The sequence below is a fragment of the Balaenoptera physalus genome (genome assembly GCF_965194825.1).
Source record: "Balaenoptera physalus genome assembly, chromosome: 2".
Classification (NCBI taxonomy): domain Eukaryota; kingdom Metazoa; phylum Chordata; class Mammalia; order Artiodactyla; family Balaenopteridae; genus Balaenoptera; species Balaenoptera physalus.
The window spans coordinates 27755858-27772548 of record NC_138883.1 but is presented as its reverse complement, the minus strand read 5'-3'; the positions used below and the strand labels follow the sequence as shown (position 1 = coordinate 27772548).

The window sequence follows — 16691 nt, the reverse complement described above, 5'->3', positions numbered from 1 at the left end:
TGGGCTCTAGAGTGCAGGCTCAGTAGTTGTGGCACATGGGCTTAATTGCTCCACGGCATGTGGGATCTTCCCGGGCCAGGGCTCGAACCTGTGTCTCCTGCATTGGTAGGCGGATTCTTAACCACTGTGCCACCAGGGAAGCCCAAAACTCTAGTATTTTAAATAGGACTAATTAAATAGCTCAAAGCAACAGAGAGCCTAAAAATGAACCCGTGTGTATTTGGATATTTACAATATATTAAATGTGATCTTTCAAATCAGTGAGGGAAGTATGGATCACTGAATAAAATAATTTTAAAATGTTAAAAAAAAGGGGGGGGTAGGAGTGGTGATGGAGGGAATTGTTCTAGATTAAAAGAAATGAGAAACATAATAGTGTAAAAGGGGGTTCTTGACTGGTTTCTGGTCTAATAAAAACAGTTATAAAGGACATTTTTATGGGAAAACTGGGAAAATTTGAGTATCAACAGGGTACTAGATGAGAATTGAGAATACTAGTGTTATTTTTGTTAACTGTGATAATAGTACTGTGGTTCTCCAGAAGAATGACATCTTTATTTTTAGATATGTGCAATAAAGTATTTAGGGAGGCTATGTCATGACTTTCAAAATTTACTTGAAAATGGTTTAGCAAAAAAAGAAAAAGGAAAAAAAAATACACGCACATACACACACTCATATTTCAAATACACAGATAAATACCTACACATATTTTAAACATACACACATACACAGACACAAACACATTTGAAATAATTACAGCAACATGTTAACAACGGTTGAACCTAGATGGTGGATGTATGGGTGTCCACTGAACTGTAATGTTTAAAGTTTTTCATAATAAGTAGAAGAAAAAACAAAGGTAACAAAAATGCAATGGAAGTTAGGTGATGAAATGATTCAATCCAGGTGCCTGAAGAAGGACCAAGCATCTGGGATTAATTACAAACGTTACATCATCAAAAGGTAAGCACTTGCAAAGAAGTAAGCCTATTTCAGGCATTGGTGTTTTGTTTCTGTGATTCTTCAAAACAGAATTAGAAATTCAATTATTCTTTTAATGCTCTCACCTGCTGCCCTCCTTCTAATTTCTTGTTCAGCTTCTGTAGCTGGGTAAAAATCTGAAGGTTTTCTTGCTGTAACTTCTGTTGTTCAGCCAGACACTTCAACACCAGACCCTGCAGTCGCTCAACCTCCACCTGCAGAGTGCTGCATGCACAGGTAGGAGTCACGGGTGTTCCCTTCCCAGTGCATGTTCCTGCAGGGTTCAGCCGAGGTGGCTAGAGAGACAGGAGAAAAGGGTCATAGGAGGTTCTGCCCGGATGCTACAGCTCCCCAATCCAAATGTCCTCTCAGTGCTACCAGATTTTACTTTTAAAGTAACAATATAAAACACATACACACGAAGTAAATGGAAGAGAAACAGAAAACTGCTGGGATTACAATAGAACCTGGCTCTAACACAACAGAGCAAGAGAACTCTCAGTGCCTCAGTCTGCATTATGGTAAAGTAAAAGAATAATCATCTATTTTGGAGAACTTTGTGAAAAATTTTAAAGTGACTGATATCTTCCGATTTAAAATGCTGAAGTGAGAGAATGCACAATTTGGTTTGGAACAAGTCTTTCTTTTTTTTTTTTTTTTTTGCACGCGAGCTTTCTCTAGTTGTGGCAAGCAGGGGCTACTCTTCCTTGCGGTGCGCGGGCTTCTCATTGCGGTGGCTTCTCTTGTTGCGGAGCATGGGCTCTAGACGTGCGGGCTTCAGTAGTTGTGGCACACAGGCTCAGTAGTTGTGGCTCGCGGGCTCTAGAGCGCAGGCTCAGTAGTTGTGGCGCACTCTACTCTATGTGCTCCACGGCATGCAGGATCTTCCCAGATGGAACAAGTCTTTCTGATCACAGTGAGGACACCATGATTCAAAGGGTCAATATTCATGAAATGTAGTGGATCACACTTTAGAAGAGATTTAAGAGGTGTTCAGTAAACAGGATCGCCAAAAGAATTCAAGACGGCTAACTGACAGAGGAATTAAAATGTTTACCTTGAAGTTTCAAAGGCTTAATTTCCTCTTCTGGGAAGCTTTTCAATTATCCTAGCCTGGATTTTTCTCCCTTCTTCTACTGTACTTTGTTTATAGGAAGGGTCAACAAATGATAGCCCACGGGCCAAATCCAGCCTACTGCTTGTTTTTGTAAATAAAGTTTTATTGGAACATAAGCATGCCCATTCATTATGCATTATTTTTGGCTGCTTTTGTGCTACGATATCAGTATTGAATGGTTGCAAGAGACTGTATGGTCCGCATAGCCTAAAATAATTACTATGTAGCCCTTTAGAAAAAGTTTGATGATCCCTGGTTTACAGTTTTATTGAGATATTTACCACAATTTGATTTCTACCAAAGTTAGGTATACATGCGTTGCTCCCCCAGCAGACTACAAGTATTATTTCTTACTTACATTTAGAACCTCCAACCTACCCCAGCAGTGTCATGAAAAACTGGATTTGAATTTTGGAATTTCAGTTTTGGTACTTCTGAGGCAGAGAGAAAAGAAAGACAATCATCTGGTATAGAAAGATGTGGGCCTGTCAGAAATGTGAAAGGGTAGATACTTTTCCACAGAAATCAGTTTAGCCTTGCGTAGAGGCTTTAAGCACTACTGAACAGACAGTATGAGTTGATGCTGGGCAGCTGGGAAACCAATGAAGCTAGAGGTGAAGACAGTGAGGCCAGGAGAACTGGGCAGAGCTTACAGCCACTGTTTACCTAGTTGTGATTTAAAGGCAAAAGCTCAGTTACCCAGGCTCCTGCTGGGGGCTTGTGTTCCAAAGGAGCTTCAGAGCCCACCTTGAGTCCTTGTAGCTCTTCGTAGGGCAGAGTATCTTTCTCAGATTCTGAAAAAGCTGCACTTAGGGGGGATGGGCTGTCAGGCATAGGGATGAATTCTGCATTTTCCAGCTCCTATGTATAAGAGAAAGAATCTCATCAGTTCTGTTTGAGCCATTTACTTTCGCCCAAATTCTCTTCTTGCTATAGCTTTCACTCTGTCGTGACATCAGCACCCTCTAGTGGAGCAGGACAGTTGTGCTTACAACATAGCTCGCCCTACCTGTCAACATCCTGCCATTCCTTCCTTCCTCTGAGGAGTGGATAGTGAAGCGAATTCAAACTCAAATCCAAGAACATTTTGGAGTGTCTGACATGTTTCTCTAACACACTCAGTCTACACAGGCTACTCAGTAAGTTGGGAAGCTCTAAGGTGATGGCAGTGAGGCCAACTGCCAGGTTGCTAAAGGCTGAGGCTAAAGCTTTAGATAGAACTGTGTGCTGCTTCCTCCATTCATATTCCTATGTAGCTATCAAGTTTAATCTTATTATAGAGGGAGGTTTAAATCTACAGGTTCTCTCTTTGGTGGGGGGGGGTGTAAAAAATTTAAAATTTCTCTAACTATAAATGTTGACTGTAGAAAATGTGAAAATACAGATGGGCAAAGGGAGATGATAAAAATCACCAGTAATTCCATCACTCATAGATAACCACTGTTAAAGCATTTCTCTACCATAAGGCATTCCAATTGCCCCAATATTCTACTTCTACGAACCACAGTACAAAATCTAGAAGCTTAATCTTTGCATGCATGCATTACAAAAACTGCCTTCAAGGAAGGTTGCATTAATTTCCATTCATTTAAGTAATACAGGTATGAGCACATCTTATATCTTTTCTTGTCAGGAAGAAAAAGGATTAGAGATTTGGTGATTTCGGTTCAGGTAGAAATCAGAAACCTAGATGCCTGCTGCAAAACGCTTGGATAGGACATGGGAAACAGATCCGTTCTAGTCCCTACAGAGGTACCTCTACCAAAGGAATTACCTTTCGAAGCCAGCCAGGACAGGAGCTGCTGGCCCCACTACCGATCCTCACGGCCTCCGTGGGACTGACTAAACCTTCCATTCCTCGGTCTGCTTCCATTGTTCCTCGGAAGCCTCCACTTGGATCAGGAGTTTCAGATTCCTGCTGACTGTCCTCCTCTTCTCCCCTACCGCCACCGCTGCCACCTCCTGGGCTAGAGCTCTGAACCACTGACAGATACACAGCACAGAAATAGAAAGCTTTGCTATGCAGCAAGATTTACCATCTGATAGCCCCACCGACCCCTGGAGAGGTTCCTAGAGTTGCGTGAAGCAGAACAGCAACAGTGTAAGTCAGATACTTGGGACTAAATTTTTAGTTTTATACAAGGTACTGTGTATCAGTATCTTTATAGCAATATTCACTTCTACTTTCCAAACTTGCTTATCCTTATGTCCACAGCAGATTATCAATGTTCTACAGCATTACTGAATACTCACCCCAACCACAGCATCCATGACTTAACAGATATACCCAGACTCCAACATCCTTCATAGAGGTTCATCTTATATACAAAGCTTTTTCACATTTGAGCCAAACACCTCTTAAAGTTGCCAGATAAACTCACCATTAACTCCCTTTCCGGGGAAACACCTGAATGGAGAAGTCCTCAACCGTTAAATTCATTAAATTCTTTAATGACTATTCGTAAGAATTTAAAAAATATGATGGCTGGTTCTTTAAATATCATGCAGCATATTCCAAGTTACATTTAATGAAGATGAGTTGATGTACAGTCAGGAAATGAAACTGAGTTTTAATATGGACCAGAGAAAAATATAACTAAGAAAGTAATTTGCCAAAGCTAAAAAAAAAAAAAAATTGCGTGGTATATTCTAAAGTTAAATGTAAAAGCTTATTTATGATCACCAGCTAACCTGGCTTGAGGACTGACTATGCCACACTGTGATCCTACCGAAGCAGCAGAACTGTAGATGCCAAAATAACCTTTCAAGCTTGCTTTTTTGTTTTAAATGGCTTTTAAAAATTATGTTACATTTGACATACACATCAAGACTATTTTTAACGTATGTGTAAGGTTTGATGCCTAACAAAATAACCATACATGCATCTACTACATGAAAGTACAATTAGTTTCCAATACAGTAGCCATTAGCCAAATATGGTTATTTAAATTTAAACAGAATGAAAAATTCAGTTCCTCAGTCGCAAGAGCCACTTTTCAACTACTCAACAGCCACATGTGGCTGGTGGCTATTATACTGGACAGCACAGACATAGAACATTTCCATTATTGCAGAAAGAGCTATGGGACAGGGCTGAACAAGAATATTACCTGTATTGCTCCATCTGCCTTGTGAATTCCTTCCTTCTCTGGCCTCCTACCTACATATAACTACTCTGATTAATTTTGTATTTTTCATTTCTTCTTGCAAAAAAAAAAACTTTATCACATACTTAGGTATCCTTAAGCAATATATTATTTATTTTGCTTGTTTTTGAACTTTATAAAAAGGCATGTAGTCTGCTGCAACTTTCTTTTTACATTTCACATTATGGAAATATTTGTACATGTTGTTCATTTTAACACATATAATATTCCACTGGATGGTTATAACATATTCAACCAACAAATATTTATTGAGCATTTACCATTTGCCAGGCATTCTTCTAGGCAATGTGGATAAAATTATTGAATAAAAAAGACAAAAATCGTTGCCCTTACAGAGTTTATATTTTCCAGACAATGGACATGTGCTTTTAATCTTATGTTTTTCCTTTGAATACTGTTCCAGTAAAACGGAGCTGTAATATAACAGCTGTGCTTAGCAAAAAGGTATTTTATCACTTGTGACAGATATTAATATGCACAAACAGATGCTGAGCAATGGATTACTAAAGGAAACTAATAAAAGGTATGATGTGTGTTTGTGTAAACTAGAGCTCAACAAGTCTAGATCAGATTTTCAACTGCCTTTTTGGAGGATTAATCTGCTTTCATTCTGGGTCTTCATCTGTTTTGATTGCACAAAATATCAGAATCCAGTTCTGAGACATCAAAGACTACAGGTACTCTAGCAAATGGAAAACCAAAAGGAACACAGATTCAATTTCCTAGCATGGCCCCAAATAAGAGAACCATGAAGAAAGCAGCCAAAGGAAAAGTATTAGAGAGGTTTGGGCTGATTTTCCCAACTACATTGAAAGTTTAGCCAACTTTTAATTCTAAGGGCTTATTCTGAAGGACTACTTCTATAGATTGGAATACCCCTGGGAACACTATGGAAGTAAAGGGTAGACAGAACCCATAGCCCCTAGCATTGTAAGAAAAGAAACAGTACGTAAGTCACAATACAATGTTGGGCAAGCCACATAATTACTCCCACATGTGTGGTGGCAAAGATGTACTCTCCCTCTGACCGCAATGTAAAAGTCATAACTTACTGTGAAATCTACCAAACTATGACCTTCCCTCTTGATCACTGTGTTCCTCATTTCCCAAAGATATTTCCTATTTCCTTTTTTGGGAGGCTGCACGGAATTCAACCCAAAGACTCACACCTCAGAAAACCACTGGTACCTCAGATACTACTACTTACCAGTTCCGATGGATAAACCACTGCTATTCGAACGGATGGTCTTAGAATTCAATACTTTCTCTGAGGAAAAATATTCAGTAGGTAAGCATTGTTTACAGTCAGAGACAGGAAAAGTGACAGCCTAGGACAGGGAGTTAATCTAGGAGATAACTGCTATCTCTCATACCAGATATAAATATTATAAGCCAAGCACCAATAGCTACTCTAACTATATTCAACTATGTAGCAATTCTCCACCTTAACTATTCTTTGGAATCACCTGGGAAGCTTTAGAAAGTAGAAATGCCTAGGTCCCACCCCAGAGGTTCTGATTTAATTGGTCAGGACAATGGGATTTCTAAAAACTCCTCAAGGGATTCTAACGCGCAGCCAAGATTGTGAACCACTGACCTAAAGAATGAACTTGTAAACCTTCACACAGACCTTTATAATTTGTTCATAACAAAGGAATCTTTATGCAGGAAGCAGTTATGATTTAGTTTCTTTTTAAAGGTGTACTGTATGTTTCTCACAAAAGCATGAGCACAGATAAACTAATTAGTGGACTACTAGAAGTAACAAATTCTACAGCGAGGGGGGCAGAGCCTGAAGTTATCATAAGACAGCAAACGACAATGTTCTATTCCTACCACTAGATATGGTATCAATGACAATTATGAAGACTTACACGAGTAGCTTCTTTTCTTCAGGACACTTCTGTTTGCCAGAATGTGACCACCAGTAACTTAGATGTGGGTCTATCCTCTGTCAAAGCCATCCTAACCAACACATATGGACCCTTACCAACAATGAGAATGGTGTGCCAGCCTCGGCAAGATAAGTCTGGGACGTGATGCAGAGATCCAAAGATAGGCCGAGGCCATGAAGTGCAGATATCAGAGCCATGTGGTCTCTCTGTGGGGGTCATTGCCAGGCGACCGTTACCACCATTGCCCCAGGCAAAAATGTGATTATCTAGACAAAAAAAATTAAACAGCAGACAATTGAACAGAACACTGGCTTCCCAACTCTTCTGGGTTCCCCATCTTTATGCCCTGGAGCTAAAAAGATTTTCCACCATGTATAAAACAAGGGAAAGCTATTTATTCCCCTATATAAAGCCTAAACAACTCCTGATGCCACCCAGGTAAAAATGACCACCGCTCCTACATACTGCTATCCATTCATTCACTCATTCAACATTTTTGGTCATTCATTCAAATAATTATTGGGCATCTACTTCATGACAGGCACTGCTGGAAGTGCTAGGAAGAGAGCAGAGAACAAAACAAAGTTGCTGCCCTTGTGGAACTGACATTCTAGTGGGGAGAGACTGATAAATAAATTACTTCAGGTAGCATTAAGTGCTAAGAAGGAAGATAAACAATAAAGAAAAGAGGAAATAAACAATAATAGTAGGGTATCATTACTTTAGACAGCGTAGTCAGAGAAGTACTTGTTGATACTTGAGCAGAGACCTGATTGAAGTGAGAGAGAACCAGGTGGATATTTAGGGGAAGAGCTTTCCAGGCAGAGGGAATAGCAAAGTGCAAGGTATGTATCACAAACACAACACAGAAGTCCTCTGCAGCTGGAGCAAAGTAAAGGAGGGGACGGTGGCCACAGAAGAGGTCAGGGGGTGACTGAAGTCTGGGTCATGCAGGCCATTCCAATGACTTTGGTTTTTACTGTTTGAGATAGGAAACTAGTAGAGATTCTGAACAGTAGGTATTTAAAAGGGTCCCCCAGGCTACCATGAGGAGAACTGACTGCAGGGGCCCAAGGATGGAAGCAGGGAGATCAGTTGTAATAGTGAAGATGGTAAAAAGTGGTTGGATATATTCTGAAGATAATCTATAGAATTTGCTAATGGATGGGATGTGGGGTGTAGGATAGAGCTGCCATTTTCTGAAACAGGAAGGCTGCAGGAGGAACAGGTTTGAACAGAAGATCGGAAATTTGATTTTGAATACAGTAAGTTTGTTTGAGATGCCCATTACCTCTTATCCAAATCAGGGCATTTTTTTAATGAAAAGGGGGTGCTATTAATGATTAAGCCCGGACAGTAGGCATGAATCAGGACCAACCTGGGAAAACCAGGCTATAAAGCCACTTTATCTTTAGACATCCAAATCAAGGGACTGTTGAACCAGTGAGTCTAGAAGTCAGGTACGGTAATTAAAGCTATCAACGCTCAGGGAGGATTTAAGATAATAAGCTCACTTAGAAAATAAAGGGAGAGGGACTTCCCTGGTGGCACAGTGGATAAGACTCTGCGCTCCCAATGCAGGGGGCCCGGGTGTGATCCCTGGTCAGGGAACTAGATCCCACATGCATGCCACAACTAAGAGTTCACATGCCGCAACTAAGGAGCCCGGGAACTGCAACTAAGGAGCCCACCTGCCGCAACTAAGACCTGGTGTAAACAAATAAATGAATAAATAAATATTAAAAAAAAAAAAAAGAAAGGGAGAGAAGGATTGAGCCCTGGACACTCCAGGCTTTAGACTTGGATACTACAATCATGGCACTGAACCTACCTGACTGCACTAATCTGTTTATACGTATGTCTCCCCTACCCTACTAGACTGTGAGTTCCCTGAGGACAGGGGCTTTCTGAAACTCACTTTTTTTTTTTAAATTGAAGTATAGTTGATTTATAATATTATATTAGTTTCAGGTATACAACATAGTGATTAAATATTTTTATAGATTATATTCCATTTCAAGTTATTATAAAATAATGGCTATATTTTCCTGTGCTGTTCAATATATTCTTGGTGCTTATTTATGGTATACATAGTAGTTTGTATCTTTTAACCCCATACCCCTATCTTGCCCCTCCCCACTTCTTCTTCCCCACTGGTAACTACTAGTTTGTTCTCACTCTCTCTGTACGTCTGTTTCTGTTTTGTCATACTTATCCATTTGTTTTATTTTTTAGATTCCACATATAAGTGATAACATAGAGTATTTGCCATCCTCTGACTTATTTCACTAACCATAATACCCTCTAGGTCCATACACATTGTTGCAAATGGCAGAATTTCATTCTTTGTAATGGCTGGGTAATATCCCATTCATTGTATATATGTACCACATCTTCTTTATCCAGTCATCTGTTGATGGACACTTAGGTTGCTTCCATGTCTTGGCTATTGTAAATAGTGCTGCTATGAATACTGGGGTGCATGTATCTTTTTGAATTACTGTTTTCCTTTTCTTCGAATATATGCCCAGGAGTGGAATTGCTGGATCATATGATGGGTCTATCTTTACTGAGACTCACTTCTACAGTCCCAGAGGCTAAAGGAGGACCTGGAGCATAGCAGGCACTCAGTTTATGTCTGCCACGTGAATGAGGTGATCAAGTGCAGTTCAGAGGAGTAGAGGAACATTGATCAACAGGTAATATGCCCAGACACAGAGTCTAACTCTACACTCGTCATTCTTAAGTTTAACTTGAGAAGTACACAGATACTGAAGAAACATTACCTCTCTGAGGCCCTGTCAGAAAGTGCTACTGAACTTGCTATACTATTTTTAATCCTCAGTGACATCCTGATTCTGTCTTTCTAGGTACCATTTCCATTTATCTAGCCTGAACTAACCAGTCTGTTCCCTAAAACCACTTGTTTTGGGACAAGCAGGGAAGGTTAATGTGCTACTCTGAAGGCTGGTTCACTTAATTAAATATGGTAACAGATCACTTATCTGACACTATCGCTGGACCTCTCTTGTGTAAGTGACAGGCACAGACTGAAAGAAAACAAAGACATCCCAGAGCATGAGCAATAACAAAAAAAGCCAAAATGAGTCAAAAGATAAGAAGATGAAATATGTTTTTTTGTTGTTCACTAGTCACAAGAAAGAAGTGGCTACAAAAATCAAGAGAGTTTAGAAGGTGATACAGGAAGAGAGAAAAAAGAAAAAAAGAAAGCACAAGAAAGAGGAAAGGGAGTGAAGGCTAGCAGAAGCTGCAGAAAAGAAGTGGTGATAGGAGCAGGATGCTGAGGAGAAGAAATAGCTGAGAGGAAAGAGAGAAGAAAATTCCATTAGACCAATTCAGAAAGTTGAGAAACACATGGTATATAGCCCTTCAAGCCTTAGCAGTCCCTAAAGACATCACTGCAGTGCAGCTGACCCCAACCAAGGAGCAAGGTTAAATTATGTTGTTCTCCTCTCTAGCCACCCAACATTTATTGGAACCAACATGGTACTGGGCAAGGTATATGTATAAGTATTTAATAATTCTTAAAACATTGTACAAAAAAAGTTAAAGTAAAAAAAGTAGGGATTTAAGAGTACTAACTTGCCATTTTCTAGAAATCTGACCTTTTTACAGAAATCACTATGTTGGACACATGAAAAGTTAATGAAGCTCCACAGGCATAAAAATTGGCCACCAATTTAACACAGATAAAAAAGTAAACATATGATCCAGCTACACAAATAACCAGTCCACCTCTTTTGCAAGCAAAAATTAAAATTTAGCCATCTATCCAGAAAGCCTGAAATAACATGTACAGACTCACCATCAGTGGCAGCAATGGTAAACTCATCACCGCAGGAGACTCTGATCACCTGCTTTCCACCTAGGGGGCCCCCCAACAGGTTGATTCCTAGACGCTTCTTATAATTTCCAACGCCCAGCTGTCCACACTTGTTGCAGCCAAAGGTCAGCAGCCGGCCTCGCTCTGAGACAGAAGCAAAAATAAATAACCAGGTACAAATGGGTCATGAAACAGAGGGAAAATGCAGACAATGCAGAGTCCCATAGACTAGCTTCTGGTTGTTAGAGTATACAAATATAAAGCTAGCTACACAATCCTGGACCTAGGGCAGCTAGGGCATCTAGAACTATGACCAATTAGACCCAGGAAGTGACTCAATATTATATATTCTATTTTAAATGTGGAAAATGGGTACTATTTAACTTAGAAAACTTATAGATGGTGCTAATTACAAATAGCAGTTGCCAGAAATTATAGGTATGGCATTCTCATTAAGGAATGTATTGATTATATACTTATAATGATTACCAACAAAACATTTATTCGAATGCCCAATTTGTTAATAAGATAATACTGGATGATGGGGGGAAATCAGGAGAATGTACATATAGTTAAGAAGAGCTACTACTTGATAGAATAAAAGAACCTGAAATACTAAGGCCTGTGTACACAGTCGTACATCAACTCACCATCAATAGCAGCAGTGTGAGTCTTGCCTGGGGCAATTGTACGGATCTTATAAAAGGACAACTGTTTGGCCAAGGTAAAGGAGGTTGTGTAGGGGACTTCGTGGTATGCCTGAAACAAGGTAGAACACAAAGCAAAGACTCATGAAGTAAAAAATGGAGGGGAAACAGGCTGAAAATGTTGTCGTGGTAACCAAAAGGCCTTTCAAGCGAATCATGTTATTAAGAAGGTGCCAGGTAGCTTTTCATCTCCAATAGATTAAAGAAGAAATAAGCTCAATATGTAATCGGAGAATTTAGTATGAGGCAGGACTTTCTGACCACAAAAGTTTTAAGATTCCTAAATTAGGGTATGCAAAACATGAACTCTCCATCCCAGAAGGCATCTATATAAGGATAGAATCATTGACTTTTGTCTTGGTTATACACTCTACATACCTAACAAAAGCAGGGGAAGGAATTAAAATCCTGAAGACTCTGTCCAGCCCATCAGTTTACTGTGATCTAATTTTACCTACAATATTCTCAACTTGTTAAAACCCACGTTCCCTTTAGATTAGCATAAAAATAAATCTTCCCATGTAAGTTTAAAATTTCACAACAAACACAATGTTATAACAAAACCCAAATCAATTAATGGTAATTCTGAATATGCCTTTTCAAACTACATGGACACCCTCCCCAGACCTGCTCCAAATTTGCACTCTCCCATTTCACAATCACTACTTTAGAGATTGCTTAAAAATTCTTATCTTTTCCATTGAGACAGCAAACTTGTCTCAATATGACTCTTTAGAACATGACAAAAACTCATCATACTAACACAAAGAGGGGACTAGTACTTAATATCAGTGGCGAATTTATGACATCCTTGAAGGAGGTGAATGGTAATTACATTTAATAAGCCTGTATAGGATCAGTGATTTGAGAGTAATCATAAAAACTCCCTAGAGAGGTGATACATGGAAAAATGTTTCTTTTCATAATGTTAATTTTCTTGTATCTACTTCAGTGATGAGGTAGAATCTGAATTCCATCACTGATTGTTTGTAGTCAATTTATTTATTGTGGTATAACGTACTATACAATATTGTACAGCTTGATACATTTTTCTAAAGGTATATAAATGTAAAACTACCATCCAGATCAAGATATAGACCATTTCTATCACCCTAGGATCCCTCCTACCCTTTCTGTTAACACCTATGCCCCTCTTCCCAGAAGTAACCACTGTTTTGACTTTTGCCATCATAAGTTAATTTTGCCTGTTCTTAAACTTCATATAATGGGCATCATATAGTATGTACACTTTTGTGGCTGGCTACTTTACTGGACATAAGGTCTGTGAGATCGTCACTTTATTCTTAAGTCAAATTCCACGGTCACAAACCAATAATAGCATTTCCAAAGAAATTCCAACCTAGAGAAGTTCTGATGATGTACTTAGGATACCAAGCGGGGTACTCACTTCATGATTGATGATTCCAGACATGCACTGATTCAGACCCAGTTTGTTGAACTCATTGAGTCCACAGGCCAGCACTTTGCCTGACTGGGTCAGCAGAAATGTCCCATCACAGCCACATTGAACTGCGACAATAATCAAGGCCTTGGGAACATCCACCTGCAAGAAAAAAAAAAAATCAGAAAATCTCCCAAACATAACTTGTATTAGGGAAAAACCCTCAAATTCTTTAAAAAATGATGTTCTGCATTTAGCAGAATGACTACAAGGAAATAAAGGTTGCTCTATTTTCTTCAGATTTGCCCAGCAGCTTAGAGGCTACTGTTTTCAACAAGGCGCTCAAGTTTTATAATAAAGTAAAAGAAGGCAATTCCAGGTCAGCTAAAAGTTTTAGCAATAGGTCCTACTTAGGAAGACTTCTCAGAAAACACTGGGAAAAGAGAAGCTTCAATCTATTACTGATTTAGCCCTCTGAGATGCAGAGATCCCATGATAGTTATAGAAGAAGCTCAGTAGCCCTGTGGGGTGCCAGTCTGGTCATATAATAAGTGAGGTGACCAAGGATTGAGGCAGCAGCCAAGACTTCTGAAGGCTCACATCCCTCTGCAGCTAACTAGACAGGGCTGAAGAATGGTGGGGGGACATGATGGATGTCTGTGAAACCTGAAAACTCAAACCTCAAACCTTCTCCTATAGTCTTTTCAGGAGAAGAGGAATAGCTGTGAATCCTATTGATTGAGAATGGTCCCACAGATATATGTTAATTTTTAAAATGTAAATAAACATTGTTAATAGTGAACAGTGGGTGAGCCTGTGTCCTACGGTGCATGTGACCGTGCTCTCTCTGCTTGTTTCAGCTCCCGTGCCAGCTCTTACAGTGCCAGCTCTTGCAGTACTGAGAGGAATTAGATATTACATTTCATACAACATGACCCCTAAATACAAACAACTACTTCATTTGGTATCCAACTGTGGAAAGGGGAAGGGAAATGGCTGTGCTGGGTTAAGGGATACTCTATTGCTTTCCAATATTTCCCATCCAGGGTGTGTTTAGCTTGATGTGACTTCTTCATTATACATTCTGATTTTAGTGCTCATCCCCAAGCAAGATGTGACTCCAGAGTGTCCACAGTGGCTGCATCTTCTTTCGCAACTTTTGATGATTTAGTCAGATGACAAGACCACATAGTGCTAAATTAGGAATCCTGGATTGTCAGTCTCCCAGATAGGAAATATTTCAGGGATAAACACCTTGATATGAGGAGTCAGGTAAAGAGGACATATTACTGGAGTCTGTGTGACCTAGATAGGCTCTAGGAAGAAGTTGCCTCTGATTTTACCTTTTGTGGTGTATAATAATCCTCTTCTGAATCCAAACCCAGCCTTCCTGAGACACACATAAGAAAGAAAATCATTAAAATGAGGGCTTCCAGGGACTTCCCTGGTGGTGCAGTGGATAAGACTCTGCGCTCCCAATGCAGGGGGCCCGGGTTGGATCCCTGGTCAGGGAACTAGATCCCACGTGCATGCTGCAACTTGGAGTTCGCATGCCACAACTACGGAGCTGGTGAGCTACAACTAAGGAGCCCACGAGCTGCAAATAAGGAGCCCACGTGTTGCAGCTAAGGAGCCGGCAAGCGGCAACTAAGGAGCCCGCTTGCTGCATCTAAGACCTGGAGCAACCAAATAAATAAATAAATAAAAAAGAAATAAAATAAAATAAAATCTACTATACCTCTCAACTTAAAAAATAAAATAAAATAAAATGAATGCTTCCTTCCCAATGAAAATATTCTATAAGATTCTCTTTTACTGGACTTCCCTGGTGGCACAGTGGTTAAGAATCTGCCTGCCAATGCAGGGGACATGGGTTTGAGCCCTGGTCCGGGAAGATCCCACATGCCACGGAGCAACTAAGCCCGTGCGCCACAACTACTGAGCCTGCACTCTAGAGCCCGCAAGCCACAACTACTGAGCCCGTGTGCCACAACTACTGAAGCCTACACACCTAGAGCCCGTGTTCTGCAACAAGAGAAGCCACCGTAATCAGAAGCTCACGCACCGCAACGAAGAGTAGACCCCACTCGCCGTAACTAGAGAAAGCCCGCGCGCAGCAACAAAGACCCAACGCAGCCAAAAATAAAAAAAAAAAAAAAAAAAAAAAAAAGATTCTCTTTTACTGAATTAACACTTCTTAAATAGAGGCTGCATGATGTGTTTAGAGGCACACAAGCATGAGGTCAGGTTGTCCGCCTGGGAATAAGTGGACAGAGTCAAGGCTACACCTACCATATTCACCACAGCCCCAAGAGTAGACTTCTTTGTTTCGTGTCAAAACCACCACATGATTATCTCCACAGGAGACCTGCTCCACTGGATTGTTTAGGAAGAAGTCCAGCTGCATGGGTTCTAGTAGTTCAGGGCCAGCAATCTTGTCCATGCCCATGCAGCCATAATAGTCAGATCCAAACGCATACAGCTGACCTTCATCTGTGAAAGGAAGGAAAGCAGAACCCATCAAAGGAATGACTTATTTTGTCTAATCAGAAAGCTGGGCAGGGCTGGAATGAGGATGACCTCAGCCAATGAGCTCACATGGGATGATTATATCAGAGAAATCTGATAGACTGTCTATCAAACCTAGAGTTGTTGGTATTTAGGGGGTCATGTGTACTGTTACAGTAACAGTTAAAAAAAGAATGGTGGGATGATATATTAAAGAGGCTTAAAATTTTACCGGGGCCATCTCTATTTTACAGAGAAAAAGGGAAGCACCAAGGAATCATAAAGCGAGTAATGGCAAGACCCAAACTAAATTTGAGCTCCCAATTCCTGATTCAGCGTTATCTACACCTGACTAGGTAGTGAGGTTATTTCTGCTCCCGCCACAACTGGGACATATGATATATTTCTCCTAATCCCACCTCTTCTCTGTTATCCATCTGCCTTCTCCTTGCTCATCACTACTCTAATGCTATAGCAAGTTGGGCATGTTGTTATTAATGTGTATAATATTTGCTCACTGTCTTTGGTTCTTTGGATACTGTCTTTTGTTGTAAAATCCCAACTAAAACTGCATAGAATTAAGTAAAACACCCCACATTAAATGCACCTGGGTGCTTTCTGCTGCTGGCTTACCTGTTACACAGACAGTGAAATCATCGCCACATGACACCTGATGGATAGCTTTGCCTTGCAACTTTTCCACGTGCTTTGGCTGTCGGTAGGAGGCTTTGTCTCCATGGCCCAGCTGACCATGGAGTTTAGTACCCCCTTGCATGTTCTGTGAAATAAATAGGTCTTGTGAAGTTTTAAACTTTTCACGCCAAATCTTTAATCTAGTCTTTAATATCACTTCTTATTAAGAAAAACAGTAGGAAAAAAATCAGTTGGAAATATAGAAACGGGAAAAAAAAAAGGTAAGAGGATTAAACCTTTTAATGGTAGATAGTAAAAAACCCCTGCCAACAGATAAAGATTTTTAAAGTATCCAGACTGATATCCATCGGGCCTTAAAAGGACCCATTCTCAATTTTGTCTTTCTTCTTCAAGTCTAAGGTGAACTGTCTATT

General features: G+C 40.1%; 1 protein-coding gene across 2 annotated transcripts in view; it reads right to left on the bottom strand.

Annotated features, from left to right (window-relative positions):
- The window catches only part of NEK9 (NIMA related kinase 9), a 36741-nt gene that overhangs the window by 3870 nt on the left and 16180 nt on the right, over window positions 1-16691 (bottom strand). The window contains exons 11-21 of one of the 2 annotated variants that reach the window (XM_082451578.1): window positions 16258-16402; window positions 15409-15609; window positions 14460-14506; window positions 13123-13278; window positions 11658-11766; window positions 10990-11151; window positions 7259-7429; window positions 6476-6535; window positions 3876-4084; window positions 2801-2962; window positions 1071-1280 (exon numbers count right to left, since the gene is read on the bottom strand). In XM_082451578.1, coding sequence (XP_082307704.1) covers window positions 1071-1280; window positions 2801-2962; window positions 3876-4084; window positions 6476-6535; window positions 7259-7429; window positions 10990-11151; window positions 11658-11766; window positions 13123-13278; window positions 14460-14506; window positions 15409-15609; window positions 16258-16402 — 1632 coding nt within the window. The remainder of the gene's footprint in view (window positions 1-1070; window positions 1281-2800; window positions 2963-3875; window positions 4085-6475; window positions 6536-7258; window positions 7430-10989; window positions 11152-11657; window positions 11767-13122; window positions 13279-14459; window positions 14507-15408; window positions 15610-16257; window positions 16403-16691) is intronic. The other variant, XM_082451579.1, reaches the window with a different exon arrangement.